This window comes from Pelophylax lessonae, assembly GCF_965119305.1.
Source record: "Pelophylax lessonae genome assembly, chromosome: 5".
Taxonomy (NCBI): domain Eukaryota; kingdom Metazoa; phylum Chordata; class Amphibia; order Anura; family Ranidae; genus Pelophylax; species Pelophylax lessonae.
The window spans coordinates 270,505,223-270,528,129 of NC_138772.1; the positions used below are offsets into that span (position 1 = coordinate 270,505,223).

Consider the following 22,907-nt stretch of genomic DNA (forward strand, 5'->3'; position numbering starts at 1 on the left):
GGGATGTTTATGAACAAGAGAAAAGGCAAACTGTAACCGACCTCTCCTCCCTCTTAGCGAGGGTGACCCTACACTGTTAAGGATTTTGAGGAGAAATTGTTCCAAGTCTTGTTGCCAAAAGGAAGGAGTGAGTTTTGACTTTGAAGATGAAGCCTGAAGAGAGCAATGGGGCACTTTTATTATTAGGAGGTAGAAGCCACCCAAAGAATGGGTTTAGAACCTCCCACTGTGAAAGAAGGACCTTTCCTCCTAGGACCTCTTTGATGATTTTGTCAAGAGCCCCAACACACACAGGCGTCTTCCTTCAAAGGGCATATATGTAAAGCAATGTTTACAAGAAGCTTCAGCTAACCTGGTGTTTAGCTGTAGGAATCTGCTCAAATGGATAGAAATGGGAATCATTCTGGAGATTTAAGTCAAGGCATCAAAAAAAGAAAAAAGGAATAAGGCAGAGGGGTAGTGTCTGCAAGTGCTTTGTCAAGATTTAGTCCTGGAAGACAGGATCCACTTGGTTTGTTTCCCTAGCCCAATTTTCTGCACTCTGGAAGACAGAAATAGCAGCAATATCTGGTTGCACAGCTGGGCTGCATGGTTAAAGACTGCTTTTAAAAAGAATCTCAAATGTTCTGTCAGCAAAATCTTTAGATAAAGGAAAACTTCTACAAGCGCAGTAAGAATATCCTTTCAGGGTTATCCCAATGGTCACAGGTTGCCCATTCAATGTTTTTATAAATGGGGAATGTCTTTTTAGACTTAGACAGTTTTCCCGCACAGTAGAAGTCAGCATATCTACATTGGCAAACATTACGTGAAGCCATGACATCAGGTGTATAGGAGCCTGGGGAACAGAAATCTTTCACCTGTAACACCACCCCTGGGTCCTCTTTATTCCCCTCAATCATTGCTCCTCCAGAGGAGGCATTTCATTTTGCGACTCCAGCAAAGAAAGCAGGAATGGAGAAGGAGCTTGGCGCTTTTGAGATCCTGACTGCGACAGCTGTATTGAAGCCAATAGCTGTCTGAAAAAGTCTGGCAGATTTATTGAAAAATCTACCTTAATCAAAGTAGGCCACTTATTGCATGCCTAAGATAAAACTAGAATTAGATACAGAGATTGATGTTAAATTAGAGCCCTGCTCCAGTGCAAGAGAACTGTCATCACTCTAAGAGGTTTGTCTGTTTTGAAGGCCTGCGGCACAGTGAACGTTTGCTTGAGCTTTTGCCCCAGTTTCCTTAAAACTAGCTTCTACCAAAACAATCAGTGAGTGTTTTGCCCTGTGGGGTACTCACAGAGTAGGGTGTGGCACACTTTTACCCCCCCCTAGCATACTTTATATTGCTAGAATGTGCCAAATGTGGCATTGCTCCCTTTATGGTAAATATAGCCCTTCCCGTATTAAAATATAATTAAAATATATAGTTAGAAAAAAAATGTAAATAGGAATTAACCATGCAGCAATTTATATATATAAGGCATATTACTGAGGTAAAATGACAAGCATTACATAAAATTGGACTGTTATGAACTAGAATTGCCTAGGAAATGATCATGAAGTGAATAAATGGGTAGAAAACGTACACATAAAAGAAAATAACCAAAGTGCAAAAGGGGCTTAGCAGTAAGCCGTATAAACTAAAATTTAAGAAACACGTTTTAGATTTAAACTTTACCTTTGCGGTCAAAAGTAAGGCTAAAAGGAGAGTCCCAATGACGAGTAAAAATATTATAAATATGCTAATTATTTTGTCAAGTGTTTTCTCGAGCCAAATGACCATCTGTAAAAATAGAATTCATATAAGACAGCATGTAATATATACATTTTGAAAATAAAAAATATTACATTATGTACAAAACAAAGAATACACTAAAATAAACTTAGTACTTGCACCCTGCTCATTAAACACAGACATTTTTTAAGTGGTATTTATTGCAGAGCAACTACAATTAGTGGATTAGACGTTAAGCTGCAATCACGGTTATTTACAATGGAAAAAAGTAAAAAATTATGATCAAAAAATATGAATATAACGTACATTTCAAAGAATTACAGGTGAGAAATATTTTGCGTTCCACATTGTAGCTGCTTGGAAATATATACAGCAAAAATGATATGATTGTCAAAAGGTCTTTGTTAATCAAACTTCTGTTAAAAGAAATATTGACGCTGCCAATGCTGTCCTCACCTTCTGAAAAAAAAAAAAAAACTAGTTGCCTGGCTGTCATACTAATCTACTGATTTAAAAAATTAAAAAATACTGACCTAGAACAACCATGCAGATTTGGAGTTCTTACTTTGCTCCATCTTCACTAGAGTAACATGTATCGGTTAAGTGACCCAGAAAGCTCTGAAGTTATCCTCATTCATCACGGCAGCCAGGCAGCTAGCTTTTCTAGAAGGAAATCAGCAATGGCTTGGATTCAGTACAGGTCTCCTCTTTGAAAACACTGATAAGTTTGAAGTTTATAAATCTTCTGGAATTAATGCATACTCGACAGCTAAATAATTGTATTAAATTTACGCTGGGGTACTTTTGTTGAATTAAGGTAGTATTAAACCCCCAAAAAAAACATTATATTGCAGCTTACCAATTCTTTGATGTAAATGGCTGCATTTGTTTTTTTTTATTTTCACCTGGTAATCTAGCCAGTAAGTCTGTTTTTCAACAGAACAAGCTCTCCTGCAAATGTAGCAGTTAGAGTGTTGAGACAAGCAATTTACTACTGGACAGGGGTGCTTCCAATGATCCACTTTTATTTATTCATGTAAAATCTTTATCCCAAAAAAACAAATAAAACAGTTGCTGTAACTGCTGTGTGAGCTGGAGTTTGGGTTCAATTTGTTAGTATATCTAGCTCTGCTAGTACATCTAATACTTCCCTCCCACAGACTGACAATGTTGCTGTCCAAAGGTGCCCCTGTGCTCCTTCATTCAGATTGGCGGGTACTCAAATATAGGAGGTGTGTTGCTGGCCAGAACACCAAGTAAAGACAGAAGGGAAAAAGCCTTAAAAAGAAAACTAATGCAGCCACCACATCTAAAAAGATTTCTTAGCTGTTTATTTCCGCTTTTAGTAAGCAACTGTTGCTCTAATGCTTGGTCGAAAGAGTACACAATAAACACCGATTATACTCCATTTCTTCTACATATGGTTCCTATAAAGTATTAACTGCCCTGGAAGTTTGCACATTTATTTTAAGCATAGATAGAATATGGAGTAACCGTGGATTTAGGTTTGTCACTCAGAAAAATAATCTTTCACATCAAAAAAAGTTACACAGTGCCTTGAAAATATATTTATACCAGTGGTGGGATTCAGCGGGTTCGCACCGGTTCTATAGACCGGTTACTAACATTCTGCAAGTTCGCAGAACCGGCTGATCCCTCTGCATGTCTAAGGACGCACAGTACAATTGGGAATGTCCCGCGCAGCCGCAGACATGACGGCCGGGGAGCAGAGCAGTGCGCCCCGACCCGCCCATTCTGTGACAATAGCGAATGAAAATTCACTATTGTCACATGGATCCTCCGGGTCCTCCCGCTTCCTGATTGGCCGAAAGGCAAACCCCGTGCCATTGGACGAGGAAGCGGGAGGACTCGGAGACGCGGGGAGCCGGGGACTGAAGAGAAGCTGCGTGACCATCCGTGAGGTAAGTGCATGGGTCTCGCGGGGGGGGTCGCTGGCACTCTGCAATCATTGGGGGCAATGCCGTGGCGCTCTGCAATTATTGGGGGCAATGCTGTGGCGCTCTGCAATCATTGGGGGCAATGCTGTGGCGCTCTGCAATCATTGGGGGCAATGCTGTGGCGCTCTGCAATTATTGGGGACAATGCTGTGGCGCTCTGCAATCATTGGGGGCAATGCTGCGGCGCTCTGCAATCATTGGGGGCAATGCTGTGGCACTCTGCAATGATTGGGGCCAATGCTGTGGTCACTGTGCATTGAAAGGGGGCACGCTGGTCTCTCTGCATTGAAAGGGGGGCACGCTGGTCACTGTGCATTGAAAGGGGGACACGCTGGTCACTGTGCATTGAAAGGGGGACACGCTGGTCACTGTGCATTGAAAGGGGGACACGCTGGTCACTGTGCATTGAAAGAGGGACACGCTGGTCACTGTGCATTGAAAGGGGGCATGCTGGTCACTGTGCATTGAAAGGGGGCACACTGATCATTCTGCTGGGAAAGTCGGAACTGGTTACTAAAACCACCTCTGCGCACAGAGGTGATAGCCACCAAAAAGGCCACCTTCTGGGACAGTAAGCACGGGAATCTCCTGAATATTTTCAAAGGGAAGCTTCTGTAGAGATGAATGCACCAAATTGAGATCCAAAGGCGGCAATGGAGCCCACACTGGAGGGACCAAATGTCGGACACCCTGAAGAAAGGTACGCACCAGGGAGTGTGTGGAAAAAATGCCAAAAACGGACACTTGGCCCTTTGAAGGAAAGGTTAAGATCGGAGCCACAGAGAAGGAGCGAGGATGAACCCCAAGTGACTCACACCATGCAATCTACGTCTTCCACGTAGGATCGTAGATCTTCCTAGAAGTAGATTTTCTACCTTTCAACAGTGTAGCTAAAGCAGGATAGAAGATCGGTCCTTGAGAAAGCAGATCCTCCCTGAGAGGAAATGCAAGAAAAGAGCTGATATATATAAAATCTAGGTATGTCTCAGTCCCAAATATGTACACAAAGACAGAAATAATGGCCCACTGACTTTTAAGAGACATACAACAAACCTTAAAAAAATATATAAAATGTATTACATAGAAGCATATACATATAAAATCAAATCATGAAAAACCATTACAATGTAAATTCATGAGTAGAGACAGTACAAAAAAATAAGTACATTAATAAAATATATGACTTCATCTATTCCACACACTGTGCTGTGTCAGTCTCATTCTCAACGTGTTTCACGAGGTCTGTAATTCGCTTCATCAGGAGAAGGACAGATATAGATGATTGATACAGTAATCAGGGTCTTCTCATATGACCAATAGATGGTCTACAACATCTGATCAACTATCCCAATGGTTGCCACAGTCATTGTGGTGATGGAGAGACCCCCCTGGTGTGTAAATCTTCCCCCCCAGGGGTTGTGGAGGGGAGGAAAGTCAAATCACAGACAAGCTGCTGGTGCCCCCCAGACAGAAAGACCAGTCATATGTGGAAAATGGAAAATCTAGGACCAAGAGTTCATGGAGTGTTCGGTGGTCTGACGGGGATACCAGACCCTGAAAGGAAGCTTCCAAGGAACGTCCGCGACCAGGCGTACCAAGCCCGACCAGTCCAGAGCGACTAGGATGACCGGAATCCCTTCTACCTCGATTCTGCATAGAAGTCTGGGCAGAAGCTTGTGAGGAGGCAAGGCGTTAATCAGCCGACGCTGACCCCACGGGCCACCAGCGCGTCTGTGGCGTCTGCCAGAGGATCCTTTGACCAACCCACAAATCTCTGCACCTTTGTTGAGCCGAGATGCTAACAGGTCAACCTCGGGGTGCCCCACTGGAGACACCGCTGATGAAACCCATCCAGATGAAGGGACCACCCCCCTTGGTTCAACACGTGCGGACTGAGGTAATCCACTTGCCAATTTTCTACCCCGGGAATGTGTATGGTGGAGAGGGCTGAAACGAATCATTCTGCCCACCTTAGAATACTGGCTACCTCCAGAGCCACCAGGACACTTCTTGTGCCCCCTTGGTGGTTGACATAAGCCACGGCCAAGGCATTGTCCGATTAAATGCGCACTGGACAACCCTGGAGATGATCCGTCCAATGATCCAGACAGAGTCTGATTGCTCAGAGTTCCAAGATATTGATCGTTAGTCTGGACTCTTCCAATGTCCAGATCCCTTATGCAGAATGCTTGCCGAGGACGCCTCCTCAGCAGGACAGGCTGGTATTTGTGGTGATTACTGTCCAATACAAGTGGAGGAAGAATTTTCCTAGCCAAAGCACCGGAGAATGAACCCACCATATCAGGGACTCCATTGTTCCCCAACTCAACCGGATCTGATTTTCCAGAGACTGCGGTGTCTTGTCCCATTTGGTCAGAATCTCCCTTTGCAAGGACCTCGTATGGAAGTGTGCAAACGGAACCGTCTCAAAAGGTAGACACCATCAGGCCCAGCACCCGCATGCAAGTCCCGAGGGACGACAGTAGGAGGTGAATTGCAGCCTGCAATTTCTGGAGTTTGTCCAGGAGGGATGTGTTGGAGCTGGAGAGTCCAGAGAAGGGCAACTAAACTGATTAGGGGGTTGGAGGACCTTAACTATGAAGAGCAGCTGCAATCGCTCGATTTATTTTCCCTGGAGAAGAGACGTCTGAGAGGGGACATGATAGCAATTTATAAATATCTTAATGGGGATCTCAGAAAAAAAGCTGTTCATTCGAAGGAATTGCATGAGGACTCGAGGACATACAATGCGATTAGAGGAGAAGCGTTTTAACCTCAGGCAACGAGGAGGGTTCTTTACTGTTAGGGCTACAAGATTGTGGAATTGTCTACCACAAGAGGTGGTTTCTGCGGGTAGTATGGTGACTTTCAAAAGACTCTTAGACTTACATCTCAAGGATCAGGACATTAAGGGCTATGTTAGATGATTACAGCCACACACACCTACACAGGTTGAACTGGATGGACTATTGTCTTTATTCAACCTCACCTACTATGTAACTATGTAAGGAAGGAGTCCAGAGTCCAGAGTCAGAGCCAGAGAAGACTTCTGAAAATTCAGAATCTAGCCAAACCCCCTCAGAGTTCATATTGTGATCTATAGTTTTCCACCAGAGCAGAGGGAGACTCCGCTCGCAGATCGTCCAGGTAGTCCAGTACCGCAATCCCCTGTTGGCGTTGCAAAGCTTGCACCGGGGCTAACACTTTTGTTAAGACCCGAGGAGCAGAGGCGAGACCAAAGGGTAATGCCACAAACAGATAATGCTCCTCTCCCACAGCAAAACGGAGAAAACTCTGGTGACTATCATATTGGAATGTGAAGGTAGGCATCCTTGATATCGATAGAGGAGAAGAAATCTCCCTGACAAAGTGATGCCATCACCGTTCGAATGGACTCCATTCTGAACTTCTGTACCCGCACAAAGCAGTTAAGCGCCTTGAGGTCCAGCATTGGACGCACTTTGTCTACCTTCCTGAGGACTGAACAGGTTCGAGTAAAACCCCTGAAAACGTTACAAAGTCAGAACGGGAACTATCTCCCCTTGAAGAAACAGGTCTTGTACCACCCCCAAACAGGCCCTGTAAGTGGTCTGGGGACAGGCACAAGTTGGAAGAAAAATACCTTGCCCTGGTGCAAGACCCACTTGTCTTGCACCAGGGAAGTCCATGGATCCGGAAACCCACAAAGACGTCCCCCCCACCCCCAAACGGGTGAAGGCGCACCTTCACGCTGAAGGAGCCTTATTCACGGGTCTGGAGCAGCCCGATCTTGGCTTGCCAGACCAGGTTCATTTGGATCCTCCTGAAGAGGCCCTGAAAGGTTTTGAGCCCTTGTCAGTCGACCCTGAGGGATGAAAAAAATGTATGAGCTGAGAAGAAAGGCCCATGTCTACGACGAGATTCTTCGCCCTTAGTAGTCTGCGGAAGAAAAAAAAAGGACTCTTTTCCCCCTGTGAGACATTTAATGAGGTCATCCAGGGTAGCTCCAAACAGGCAATCTCCTTGGAAAGGAAGATCAGTCAAGGCCTTTTTTGAAGTCTGATCCACAGACCAGCACTTGAGTCAAAAGACACGCCGAAGGGCCACTGCCAAAACAGAGGCGGGCCATTAGTGGAGCCAAATCCAAAGAAGCATCACAGATAAACTGCAGCCCCTGGACCAGCTGGTCCCCCAGCTCGGAAAAGACAGGGGGGAGCTGTTCCCCCTCCAGGTCACAGCGTAACAGCTTAGCCCACTCCATCAGAGTTTGCGACACTAGGGCAATGGTGAATATCGGCCTCATTGCTGAACCAGCCAGAGTGTACATATTGCAGGCCACAGCCTCCGCCTTCCGGTCAGCCGGATCCTTAAAGCCTGGGGACTCTTCAACCGGAAATCATGGTTGCCTTGTTCAATCTGGAAACCGGAGGGTCCACTACCAGTGGGACAGTCCACTTCTTAAGAAGAAACTCCTCATAGGGGTAACACATAGTAAAGAGCTTAGGAACCCCACGGGGACGCTTTGATTGTCCCCACTCTTTAGCGACAATTCTGTCAAAATAGGCAGGGAAAGGAAACACCTTTGCAGCTCTGGATGGCTTGTAAGTGCCAAAGAGTACCTGTACCTCTGTCACAGCTTCAGCTGCGTCCTCCATGTGTAGGGTCTCGCACACATATATAATTAGTGCATCCAACAGCGCATTTTGTGAGCGGTCGCAGACGTGGAGGAATCATCCTCACTATCAGAGGATTCCAGGCACGGGGTTGAAAACCCAGCAGGGGGACCCATGTCCGCGGCAGCCGAATCAGATTCAGGATCTAATGAGACAGATGAGGCAAGGGGGAGGCGGGGGCGCTGTTTGCTAGCCCGTCATTTGCAAGCCACCTCTAATGGGGACACAAGGGACTCCTTGTCCGCCGTCAGTGCATGGATGGATGGTTGGGACCCGGAGAGCCTCGCAGCCTCAGAGAGGGGATCAGGTGGGAAAACGTGCTCCAAAGACTCCACGAGTCACCAGGGTGACCCCACAAAAGGTGTAAAACACTGCTAAGGGACAACCCCCACCACGCTGGCAGCACAACCCGGTCGCCAGGATAATGCACTACACATGCGGTGATCAGGAAGTAAAATCATTCAGGAGTCAGCCCCAGGGGATGAGGAGGGGCTGCCACAGCCAAAATCGTCACCCACAGGACTCCACTGTGAATGGCTGCCGCTATTTGGCAGCGTATGTGGAGGGGAGGGGGGGCAGTCGAGGGACTCCGCAAGTTGGGGTTGCCTTCGGGAAGGAGGGGAACCTGGGGACCATTGCAAGGGGGGGCCCATTTTCCTCCCAAAACCCTCCAGGGAGAGAGAGAGGACAGCTACTCACCATACCAGGAACCAGACGGGCACAACTCAAGACAGAACCCCTCTCCATCACAATTGGGGGGCGTTGGCCAAGAACACTGCAACTCGGGCCGAGACCTGGTCGTTTGCATCCTCGTGAGACATTTAACTTGCAGGCCAGCCCCTGTTCGTTGGGGCTTTGTTGCGGCACTCGCTAGCCAAACAGTGGTGACAACTGGATCTAGATTATCCAGCCCATCGCTCAGTCTGGCGATTGTAGACCTCACAGGAAAAAACCAGGAGAATAAATTTCTTTCTAGCTAAAAAGCAAAAAAAAAAAAAAAAATGTTGCCAGGACCAAAGATCCCAGCAAGGAACTAGGTACTTACTCCTGACTAGGCAGAAAAAAAAAAAAAATGACTGGCTATGGCAGAGAGAGAGAGTATACCCCCTGGGACTGCCCATGGGTGTAGCCAGAATTCTTTTCTGCCTAGTGTCTTACTCCTCTAGGGGGCAGTATAACCCAATGGTTATGAATACCAGGAGCTGTCCCCGTCAATGAACGAAAGAGAAATATATTTACTTTCTGCTAAAAAAGAACATTCAATTAAAAAAAAAAAATAAAAAACTTAAAAAAAAATCAAATTTCTTCATAAATTTAGGCTAATCTGTATTCTGCTACATTTTTGGTAAACAAATCCCAATAAGCATATATTGATTGGTTTACACGAATGTTACAGCATCTACAAACAATGGGATATATTCATGGAATTTGTTTTATTTTATTTTTTTAATATACTAGTAATGTTGGGGATTGGCGACTTATAGTGGGACTCCGATATTGCAGCAGGCACTGACACTTGACATTTTGTGGGAACTAACGACCATGATACAGTGAAAAACACATGCACTGTCACTGTACTAATGACACTGGCTGGGAAGGGGTTAAACATCTAGGGCGTTAAAAGGGTTAACTGTGTGCCTAGTCAGTTTTTGTGTACACAGTGTGCAGCTTTCACTAGAGGAAGAGATGGATTCTAGTCCCTGCTTTGCAGAGACACAGGGTTGGTCCTTTCACCTTTGTCATAACGGAGATATGCATCTCTCAGTTCTCTTTGTTTTGACGATCGGTGGGTGCCGTAAGACATAGAGTCCCCGTATCCCGCAGATTGGTTTCTCCTGTGATTTATTACTGCACAAGAGCCTCGCCCGCAGGCAGAAGTGCAGGATCACACACACACAGTACTCTGCAAAAGTTTTAGGTAGGTATGAAAAATGTTTTAAAGAATGCTTTAAAAAAAAACTGAATTTTTGTAAAATCTTACCTGTAAAATTCCTTTCTCTGAGTCCTCCGACATTCGCCGCCTCTCCATATTCGTCACTATGGGGTTATTGACCTTTGCTCCGTAGGAGTAGCTAGGCAACAGAATATGTCAATATTAAAAGCTTTTAGCATATCCCACCCCCAGGGGGTGGTCCCCTCAGTCAATACCCTCCTGCTTCCTGTATCCATACCTCAGTTTCAGTAGAATAGCAGTAGAGTACACAAACAAACCCCAAAAGAGGGGCGGGGGCGGCGACTGTCGGAGGACTCAGAGAAAGGAATTTTACAGGTAAGATTTTACAAAAATTCCGTTTTCTCTTACGTCCTCCGACAGTCGCCGCCTCTCCATATTCGTCACTATGGGGACGTCCCAAAGCAGTGCATACATGAGGGGTGGGAAACGCAGTCGCGCCTAAGGCAACGCCAGACCCACATCAGAGAAAAGGAACCTTACCAAAGGAAGGAAACCAGCTGGGTAGCATGAAAAAAACCTTGCTCAACAGGAGCATAAACCCAGGAAAAACAAATAACCCAGGGATAAAAACATTGCAAAACAGCCAAGGGCCCAAAAACAAGGGACTCTAAGGTACTGCCGCACTAAGAACCTTGCAGCCAAAGGAAGCATCTGCCGATGCCTGAACATCCACTTTGTAGAACTTTGAGAAAGTGTGAACGGACGACCAAGTCGCCGCCTTACACACCTGGGCCACAGAGGCCCGATGATGACAGGCCCAAGACGTACTCAGAGATCTGGTAGAGTGCGCCTTCACAGGCATAGGGGGAACTTTGCCCTTCAAAGCATATGCCTGCTCAATAGTCTGTCTGATCCATTTGGCGATGGTAGAAGCCGACGCCGCCAAGCCCTTCCGAGGCCCCTCAGGAAGGACAAAGAGAGAATCCGTCTTGCGAAAAGATTTAGTCGCTGACAGGTAAACCCTGATCGCCCAAACAACATCCAAGGAATGTAAATCCACCTCCTTCGGATGCGAGTGTACAGCTTGAATAACAGTTTAAATTTGCTGTCTCCTCAAAATAACACAGCCATTAATGTCTAAACCGCTGGCAACAAAAGAGAGTACACCACAAAGTAAAAAAAAAATGTCCAAAATAGGCCCAAAGTATACAAGTCAAAACCTACATCTACACCATTATTTTCCAGCACTGTCTTAACCCTCTTGGGCAAGGAGTTCCCCAGAGCTTCACAGCACTGGCAGCACTCATACTTCTATTTCCCAAAGACAACCTCTGGATATGACGCTGAGCATGTGCACTCAACTTCTTTGGTCACCATGGCAAAGCCGGTTCTGAGTGGAACCTGTCCTGTTAAACCGCTGTATGCTCTTGGCCATTGTGCTGCAGCTCAGTTTCAGGGTCTTGGCAACCTTCTTAGAGCCTAGGCCATCTTTATGTAGAGCAACAATTTTTCTTTTCAGATCTTCAGAGAGTTCTTTGCCATGTAGGAAATTCCAGTGACCGGTATGAGAGATCGAGCGATAACACCAAATTTAACGCACCTGCTCCCCATTCACACCTGAGACCTTGTAATATACTAGTCACATGACACTGGGCAGGGAAAATTGCTAACTGGGCCCAATGTGGACATTTTCACTTAGGGGTGTACACTCTTGTTGGCAGCGTTTTAGACATGAATGGCTGTGTGTTGTTATTTTGAGGGAACAGCAAATTTACACTGTTATACAAGCTGTACACTAACTACTTTTACATTGTAGCAAAGTGGCATTTCTTCAGTGTTGTCACATGAAAAGATATACTAAAATATTTACAAAAATGTGAGGGGTGCACTCACTTTTGTGAGATACTGTATCTCTACCTACAAAACGTCAACACATCCTCACCAGTGCACTCTCTAGCTCCTTCCTGTGTGGTCTACTCATCGCCACATCTATGACACATTTATATATCATGGTTTCCCCCAAAAATAAAGGAAATTTACAACTGTGAAAACTTACAATCTATAGCTGTACACAACTTTGATATTAAGCCTTTCAGTAAGATTCTCGCAAACTACTTCAGGTCCTACCAGCTCTAATTCTCAAAGGCTAAGCTGGTCTTTTTTTGCAACACCACAATATATTGGAATTACGGGACCTCTCCAAAGGGTCATCCAAGCCCTTTTCACTACACACTTTCTGCTTTCCTGAAACTCCCATATGCCACCATTCCTAATCAAAAATGGAACATGACAGGGATGCCATCTCTTCCCCAACTTGTATTACCCATAGAGTCTGATGTTGGCACAATTCGCAACACATGTGACATCAAAAGGGTTTTCATCCACAATCGATTATTTAAAACTATCCTTTTTGGCAGATGATATACTACTAACGCTTACGCAAACTGTAACTACTTTCTCCGCTTTACATGCCCACATCAAGGACTTTGTGTCTCAATACATAAAAGATTAAAGTGATTGAATAAGTCTCTTTTTTTTTTTCTCTGTTTATAAATTACAAACATGTGATACTTACCTGCTCTGTGCAGTTCGTTTTACAAAGAGCAGTCTGGATCCTCCTCTTCTCTGGTAACTCTTCTGTGCTCTCGGCCCCTCCCTTCTGTTGAGTGCCCCCATTAAGACACAGAGCTGCAACCTGGCCCTGCCCCCTGCCTTCCCCTCTCCTGATTGGCTAACTGACAGCAGCGGGAGCCAATCGTGCCACGCTGCTGTCTCAGCCAATAAGAAGGGGAGTCCCAGGCAGCTGAAAAATCCTGCAACATTGCTGGATAAAGATGGGCTGCTGCACACAGAAGGTTTTTTTATCTTAATGCATAGAATGCATCCAATACACAATTACATGCTCAAATGAGAACGTAAACCTCTTTCTGTACTACGTAGTAAGAAAACTGGTTGAAAATCTTTTACTACTTGTATCACACACACTTGCCATTTTACAAACTCTCAATGCTAACATTTCAGACCAATGTTGGGAGATGCCCTAAACATTTGGAGTCTCAACTCCCGCTTTATCTACCTGCTGGGTCTTCCACCCCCTAATGCGGCTAAAGATGCCCAGAACCTAGCACTAGCATGTACTACCTCAAAATACATAATCCCCTCCCACTGGAAGTGGACACACGACTCAAATACACTTGATTCATGTACACTCTGGTATTCTAGACATTAAAGACATGGAAGCTGTCAGAGCTAGAATGAATACTAGCTATTTAGGAGTGTGAGATCCCTGGTTTTGCTTTGATAGTTATTGAGACTACTCCAAAAGATTCTTCCTATATGAAGTGTCAGACCTGCCATTCTGCAATTTCCCATTTACCCCGCACCACCACCATTTAATCCCTCAATTCCTGGATGAAGACATTTTAATTTTCCTTTTTTAAACAATACTCCTCACTGGCTACAATATCTTTGAACATAAGGCAAAGGCCTGGATTAAAAAATGTTGCCCCATGGACCTCGAACAGCTGAATAATGTACTTAACGCACAAAATGAGATCTCCACACATAATGCTCCATAATTTCCAATGGACTGCATGCCATTAGATTGTTACTTGGGCGGCACAGTGGTGTAGTGGTTAGCACTTTCACCTAGCAGCAAGAGGGTCGCTGGTTCGAATCCCAACCACGACACTACCTGCCTGGAGTTTGCATGTTCTCCCTCTGCCTGCGTGGGTTTACTCCGGGTACTCCGGTTTCCTCCCACACTCCAAAGACATGCTGGTAGGTTAATTGGATCCTGTATAAAATTGGCCCTACTGTGTATGTATGAATGTGAGTTAGGGACCTTAGATTGTAAGCTCCTTGAGGGCAGGGACTGATGTGAATGTGCAATGTATATGTAAAGCGCTGCGTAAATTGACAGCGCTATATAAGAACCTGAAATAAATAAAAATAAATAAATACTAGAATACATTGTCTACCACTATGTCCAACGTCTGTTGCCAGGATCTCTCAATCTCATACATATGGTAAGTGGTTGGTTGTTATGTTAGTTATTCCTGAACTAGATAATCTCATGCTTCCATACTAAATGACATCAGCTTTATTTTACTTTTATCTTTAAAAATGTTTTAATACAAAACACAAAAAAAAAAAGGAAGAAGATGGAGTTAGGATTTAAGAGTTAAATTTTAAAGGTTAAAATGTTCAGGAGAAATGTGGAGGAATCAAAGGGTTATCAAAGCTTCCATGAGTACAAAACTGAAATATATGTTAAGGGAGCGGTTTAACCTGCAAGAGTTTACACAGCAATACCAGACAGCCTATTTTGTAATCAAGCAAGATAGTGCTCTTTCCTGCTGTATGATCTTTGTCAGACTATGTGCATGCAGCAGAGCCTGGCTCAGAGTACTCCCTCCCTCTCCCACTCAGAGTGCAGCTTTGTAGGTGGTTATAAGAGGCTCATATTAAGATACATTAACCACTTCCATACAGAGCAGTTAGACACCCTTCCTGCCCAGACCCATTTTCAGCTTTCAGCACTCTCACACTTTGAATGACAATTGCTCAGTCATGCTACACTGTAACCAAACAAAATTTTTATCATTTTTTTCACACAAATAGAGCTTTCTTTTGGTGGTATTTGATCACAACTGGGGTTTTTTTTTGTGATATATGCAAAAAAAGAGCAAAAATTTTGAAAAAAAAAAAACACTTTTTTTAGTTTCAATTATAAAATTTTGCAAAAAATTAATTTTTCTTCATACATTTGGGCCAAAATGTATACTGCTACATGTCTCTGGTAGAATTAACCCAAATTAGTGTATATTATTTAGTCTGTGTGAAAGTTATTGAGTCTAGAAGCTATGGTACCAATTACTGAAAATTGATCACACCAGATGTACTGACTGCCTATCTCCTTTCTTGAGGCCCTGAAATGTCAGGACAGTACAAATACCACCCAAATGACCCCTTTTTGTAAAGTAGACAGTCCAAGGTATTTAGTAAGAGGCATGGTGGGTTTTTTGAAGTTGTAATTTTTTCCCACAATTCTTGGGAAAATTAAGAAAAATTTATTTTTTCTTTTTTTTCCCACAAAGTTGTCAATTTATAAGCTATTTCTAACACATAGCATGTACACAGCAAAAATTACACCCAAAAATACATTCTGCTACTCCTTCCGAGTATGGCGATACCACATGTGTGAGACTTTTACGCAGCCTGGCCACAAAAAGATACTCCACGTCCAAGAAGCACCTTCAGGCGTTCTAGGAGCATAAATACACATAAAACTTTCTTACTACCTATCACACTTTTCAAGGCCCTAGAGCACCAATACAATGGAAAAGTCCACAAAATGACCCCATTTTGGAAAGCAAACACTCCAACGTATATTCTATGAGGCATTATGGGTCGTTTGAACATATTTTTTTCCACAGGTTTTTGGAAAATGTGGGAAAAAAATGAAAACTTTTTTTTTTTTTACACAAAGTTGTCAATTTATAGGATATTCCTAACACATAGCATGTACACAGCAAAAATGACACCCCAAAATACATTCTGCCACTCCTCCTGAGTATGGCAATACCACGTGTGAGACTTTTTCACAGCCTAGCCATATAGAGGGGCCCAACATCCAAGGAGCATCATCATGCATCCTAGCCACTTGCCTAGGCCTATTTTTGACTTTTGGTGTTTACAAGCTAAAATCAGTTGTTTTGCTAGAAAACTGCTTAGAACCCCCAAAACATTATATATATATTTTTTTTTAGCAGAGACCCTAGAGATTAATATGGTGATTATTGCAATATTTTTTATCACACCGTATTTGCGCAGCGGTCTTCCAAACGCAATTTTTTTGGAAAAAATTCACTTTTTTTAATTAAAAAATAAGAAATCAGTAAAGTTAGCCCAATTTTTTTCCATAATGTGAAAGATAATGTTACGCCGAGTAAATAGATACCCAACATGTCATGTTTCAAAATTGCGCACGCTCACGGAATGGCGACAAACTTTGGTACTTAAAAATCCCCATAGGCGACAATTTAAAAATTTCTACAGGTTGCCATCTTTGAGTTACAGAGGAGGTCTAGGGCTCAAATTATTCCCCTTGCTCTAACGATCGCGGTGATACCTCACATGTGTGGTTTGAACACCGTTTACATATGTGGGCGGGGTTTCCGTATGCGTCACTTCTGCGCACGAGCTAACGGGGACAGGGTGCTTTAATTTTTTTTTTTTTTTTTACTATTTATTTTATTTATTATTTTTTATTTTTACACCGTTTAACAAAAAAAAAAAAAGGATCATTTTTATTTCTATTACAAGAAATGTAAACATTACTTGTAATAGAAAAAGGCACGACAGGACCTCTTTTTTGTGAGATCTGGGGTCAAAAAGTCCTCAGATCTCACAAGTACACTAAAAGATAGAAAAAAAAAATTATTATATAAAATGAAAAAAAAAAAAAAAAGGACCTTTAAACCGGTTGCTAGGCAACAACATTTTCCGTAGCTCCGGTCCTCCAAGACCATAGAGTCAAATGAGGGCAAGCTTGCCCTCACTCGACATCCTGTCTGTGAGGATCCGGGACCGGATCGTTTTCCCCGCTGTCGGCGGGTCCGGTAAGCGGGGAAAAGGACCGGACGCGGCGGGAGGGGGGGGCACCTCTTCCGCCATCCCGGAAGGGTGATCCCACGGCGAATCCGCCACTGGGACCACCCTGATCGGAAAGCCAACCGTCCACCGTTTAAAAAAATACCAGGGTTATGGCAGCTATCTGCTGCCATAACACCGGTATTTAGGTTTAAACGGAGGACGTATATAAACCTTTTTGGACTTAGACATGGTGGCTGTATGAAGGGCGACAGGTACTCGGGTACTTTGTTGGGCAGGTGACAGGTACTCTGGTACTGATGAGCAGGTGGCAGGTACTCGGGTACTCCGATAGGCAGGTGACAGGTACTCGGGTACTCTGATGGGCAGGTGACAGGCAGGTGATAGGTACTGATGAGTAGTACTGATACTGATAGGTGATACTGATACGTGATAGGTACTTTTGAGTACTGATGAGTAGTGATGGGTACTGATGAGCAGGCGGCAAGTACTCGGGTACTTCAGGCGTCAGGTACTCTGATGAGCAGGTGGAAGGTACTCGGGTACTCTGATGGGTAGGTGACAGGTACTCAGGTACTCTGATGACGGGTACTCCGTTGACAGGTACTCAAAGTACCCGAGTATCCATCATCAGAGTACCCGAGTATCCGTCATCAGAGTACCCGAGTACCTTTCATCAGAGTACCCGAGTACCTGTCATCAGAGTACCCGAGTACCCGTCATCAGAGTACCCGAGTACCCGTCATCAGAGTACCCGAGTACCTGTCATCAGAGTACCTGCGTACCTGTCATCAGAGTACCCGAGTACCTGTCATCAGAGTACCCAAGTACCTGTCATCAGAGTACCCGGGTACCTGTCATCAGAGTACCAGAGTACCTGTCATCAGAGTACCCAAGTACCTGTCATCAGAGTACCCGAGTACCTGTCATCAGAGTACCCGAGTACCTGTCATCAGAGTACCCGAGTACCTGTCATCAGAGTACCCGAGTACCTGTCATCAGAGTACCTGAATACCTGTCACCAGCCCATCAGAATACCCGAGTACCTGTCATCAGAGTACCTGATGGGCTGGTGACAGGTACTCGGGTACTTTGATGGGCTAGTGACAGGTGCTCTTTATTGGGGGGGGGGGCAATCAGTGTGTTTGGGGTGCACTGTACTTGGTAACTAGCCGTTGCCACACTCTCTTCCTCACACAGGATCAGTGTGTGAGGAGGAGAACACGGTGACAGCTAGTTACCGTGTTCTCTGTTGACATTTGTGACCGGCTGTGATTGGACAAGGCCGGTCACGTGGTAAAGAGCCAATTTCATTGGCTCTTTACCTAGATTGGGGATCGACTCTGTCCGAAGGACGAGCCTCGTCACCGATCGCTGCTCTGCGCGCCCCCGGGGGCGCGCATTGCAGATAGAACGAGCAGCTCGTGCTGGAGCCGCTCATGTGATCGGCTGTGATTGACACAGCCGATCACGTGGTAAACAGCCAATTTCTATTGGCTGTTTACCTTGATCAGGGATGGGCTATGTCCGAGGGACGAGCCTAACCCCCGATCGCCGCGCTGCGCGCCCCCGGGGGCGTGCAGTAGCAGCTAGAGCGGGCGGACGTCATATGACGCCCGCCCGGATCCGTACAACCACCATGCCGACGTCATATTACTATGACTCGGCATGGAAGTGGTTAAGGCACTTACATTACTTGCAGTGGGGGAACAGTATAACTATTAATGTTGTGGTAAGACAGTACAAAAGAAACCAATAAAGCTTATCTCTAAAGTACTGAGAGACACAGCATTGCCTTATTATAAGAGAAGGTATTTACATGTCCTTATTTTCAGTACAAAACCCCAAGACAAGGGGCTCAGTCTTAATTTATACGTAAGTGGGAGGAATCATGCAAATAATTCCTTTCTGCCACTTTTAGCAATCTGTGTATTCAGAACTGCTGGTTGTACTATGCCCCTGTATTCATAAACACTATACCGGTAAAGCCATATCTTTTACTAGTGAGAGGGCCAAGAAGCCTGAAAAAGATGCATGCAAGTTGGTAATACTAGCAAAACTATGCCTGTATCTGTGCTATATACAGCGGTTATTGATGTACACAGATGACTAAAAGGAGCAAAACTGAACAATCCAAATGATTACACCCACATACCTATAAAAAAGGAGGCACAGCCCCTTGCTTTTGAATTTTGTGCCATTAGTGAGGACATGTAAATATCTTCTTATAGAAAATATGATGTATCTCACTAGTTGCACTGAAAACTAAATGTAATTAATACACAACTGCACTAAATTGTGTTCAGCTTATCAGTTTGGAATAGGTAAAAAGCCAGAAGCAAATATACCAGTAAACACTGAGTTTAAGCCCGGGTTCGCATTAATGCGGTGCGGGACACCACATGTAATTGCCTCAGGAATCACAGCTCATTCCTGTGCGAGTTACATGTGGGGTCTCTGGGGTGCCATTTGAGCCGAGTATTTGTATGGCTCAAATCGCACCACATTCACCCCAAACTCGTGCAGGACCCTTTTTTTGTCTACACCATAATAAGATTGCATGGGTGTGAACACCCATGTGATCCGATTCTGCAAATAGCACTGCGTTTTGCAAACTGATTGTGGGGTGTCGTTAATGTACACTCCGCAATCGGTTCGCATGAATGGGTTACCATTTTAGTGCAGTGCAAAGTCCACAGCAAATCCATTGTGAATTTACACTGCATCTATTGGGAACCAAGGCTAAACTGAAGGGTTTAGATTTTGCAACATGTGCCTTAGGTCTACTCTGCTCTATGCATCAACCAATTCCATACATGTAGAATGAATTAACTGGAGAACAGAGAGTTTAGAGGGATTTACCCAGCTGGTTGAGCAACATTGATGCATAGTGATTTATGAAAAGACTTGTGACCCTATCACAGCTTTTGTTTCTTTGAATTAAATCTTATGGAATGCTGCCATCTGCTGTTAAGCAGCTCCTAAAGTACTGTATATCTATGCATAGAAATGATAGTGAAGCTTACTAAATCTTAGATGTGGTGGCTGCATATACGTTTTTTTACCCTTTACCTGGTGATCCTGACAGTAACACTTTGTCCAAGGGTGCACATTTCACTGTATCCTTTTATAACAGGTAATGTGTTAGAACTACAGTCCATCCCTTTATCTGCAAAACATAGGGGTTCTGTAGTCCACAGAGTTAGATAGGGCTAGTAAAAATACTTTAGATAAGACTGCAGAGTGCATAGCACAGCAGTAGATTTCTGGAATAATCATTATATTTTAGTACTAATCGAAGAGATAAAACACTTTCAATGGTGTATTTACCAGAACAGACCAAAACAATGCAAATAACTTATGTGTAGGAGCTACATACATTTTAAGGAGATCATATGCATAGAGTAATGTTACAAGGTTTAAACTATTATAATATTTCCTGCACAAAATTAAATACTTGTTAATTCTACAAATTACATACCCAGGTACTTTCTTTCCTAGGCCTACTCAGTTTAGCTGCTGTGTTGTCACCCTGACATGGACTACAATGCAGGCATGCTACTTGTGGGCTAGCAGCAGTTGTTGCTTTTAAACGAAAAAAAAAATAATAATGTGGTCCTGGTTTACTTACATTGCTCTACTAAACTAAGCATTCTTTTGTGAGAGTATTGATTTATCCAATACAGATAAGGTTTTTTAACATCTTAAAGATACATTTTAGAATTTTAGATTACTACTTAGGGTATTTAGGTATCACAAAAGGTAACTAAAGCATGAACTCAAAATTCATGCAAACATAGACCAGTAGTTGACAATCATATTACAACTTTTAATAAGATCGTTTGTTTGCAGTGTTCCCACTGGGACACTGTCCCATACTTTTAAGTATAAACAGAAATGGAAACTGCAAGTGACAAAATTATGTACTATGCAAAACCCCTAGGCACTTGAGAAAAAACAAAATCAAGAAACTTCCCAGAAAGTGCAGTAATCAGAAAAAAAATGTATATTTGCAATATATGGTGGGGTCACCCTTTGTCTTAAAAACAGCAGCAGTTCTTTTAGGTACACTTGTATGCAACTTCTGAGGGTACTCATGTCTTGGGTTGTTCAAAGCCTTTTTGAGAATATTCCACAGGTCCACTGTACACTTTTGTTGCCTTAATAGCTTTGGTCTTAAACATTATGCCGAATAGGGGGCAAAAACGTGTCTGAGAGACCTCACAAGGGTGGAGTAGAGAGCTGAAGCAGTCTTACATTATCTGGTTTAGTTCTGGTCACAGTGAGTCAGCATTCTGTGTGCGATCAGTTGCCACTTTTTTTTTTGTAGCAGATGGTAGCCTGACAATCTTTCCACGTGTATTGGACACATGGTCCAACTCTGTGCTCTGCGGTTCCTTTCGTCAGCCTTACTGTCATTACATCACGCATAAAGAACCAAAAGCTTGCAGAGCAGGACACGGGCATCCGACACTACAGCATGCCAAATGTAAAGATTCTTTAGGTGGCTATAGCTATTGAACAATGTAAAAATTTGGGAAAGGAGCAGGGGAGGAGTAAAAAAGCATATTTTTATTCCCATGACAAAGCTAGTTTAGGTACAGTATACTTGTCAAATATATGGGCTGTCACTGCTCACCTGAAAATTATAGTGGTTTGTAAGTATCTGGTTTTGACACTTCAGAAACAGACTGAGCAATTGTGCAGCAAATGAAAGCCCAAAAAGAATCAGACTTTTTAAAAAATATTTTTAAGCTGACAGAGCAATGTATTTACAAATACTATTTTTATTTTTTTTTTTTCTAAAAATGTATTAACTCGTTTAAAAGGGCATAGCCTCAACTCAATAGGTTTTGCATAAGTATTTTTCTTCTCGATAGAAATGTACTATTCTTTGCATAATTTTTGCCAAAAGTTAAACAAAAGGATCAAGGTACAAATTATGATTCCCCCCTCCCCGAGTCCTGTACTGTGGACACCCGCAACCCACAGTATATATTGGTGTTACTGTCCTGGTTTTTTCCAGCACTTACCAGCTTTACTACCATCTCTTTCCATGTGTCATACGCATACAGAGAGCAAGGAAGTATGGAAAGTCATGTTTAGTGTCAGACAAATGTAAAGATTTCACTTATTATTTCTACTGTATAATTGTTTTTTCATTGTGCAGAGGTAAAAATAATAATTTGTATAAAGAGATTCTACAGATCTTTCTTTCAAGGATTTGAGGGTTAATACAAAGTTGTGTCACAGTAAGAAATCAAGTCACATCAAATTATTAACTGTTAAACAAAAAGAACAGCAGCTCATTTCAGAAGACAAAAATGTTTAATAAACCACTGGTTTTACCTGCTCATTTAGCCATTGCCACATCTTAATGTGGGGAGGAAAAGGGAAAAAGGAAAAAAGGAGAGAAGACAGCAGTACATTAGTGAAAATGCATATACACAGTGTGGCAAGAACAAAAGGTTCAAACAAAAAAAGGGGGAAATATATAGCAGAAAATGCTATATATATATATATATATATATATATATATATATATATATATATATATATATATATATATTATAGAGAGAGAGAGAGAGAGAGAGAGAGACATACACATTCATTTTTTTTTTACACAAGACACAGGTAGCTAATGTACAAAAATTTCCCCCTGGCATGAATATTAAAGCTTTTTCAACGGTGGCAGGACAAGTGACTCTATAGGATTGGTCTTGTATTTTATTTTTTTTTAACTCCACAGGACCTATCACACCAGGGTATTGTATTAGCAAATAGGACATGCCCCCATCAGAAAGATTTAGACTCTCAGATTTCCCATTTCCTCAATACTATCTGGACTAATAAACCTGAACACCTGAAACGAACTGCTTACGAACGGTGGTGTTCTAACATTATGGGTCAGAGAGTTGGTATCTCCGTCGTTTACTCCTCTTTGGCGGAGGTCCCAGATAAACCCACCTATGCCCAAATTTGGGAATCAGATTTGGAGGAAGTCCTGAAACCAGACTAGTGGTCCCAGTGTTGGCAACGATCATTAAGGGGCATCATGAA

At 43.3% G+C, this 22,907-nt stretch overlaps 1 protein-coding gene across 2 annotated transcripts in view; it reads right to left on the minus strand.

Annotated features, from left to right (window-relative positions):
• Positions 1 to 22,907, minus strand: part of TMEM245 (transmembrane protein 245) — a 420,809-nt gene that overhangs the window by 222,816 nt on the left and 175,086 nt on the right. The window contains exons 7-8 of one of the 2 annotated variants that reach the window (XM_082259497.1): positions 22,197 to 22,220; positions 1,672 to 1,776 (exon numbers count right to left, since the gene is read on the minus strand). In XM_082259497.1, coding sequence (XP_082115623.1) covers positions 1,672 to 1,776; positions 22,197 to 22,220 — 129 coding nt within the window. The remainder of the gene's footprint in view (positions 1 to 1,671; positions 1,777 to 22,196; positions 22,221 to 22,907) is intronic. The other variant, XM_082259498.1, reaches the window with a different exon arrangement.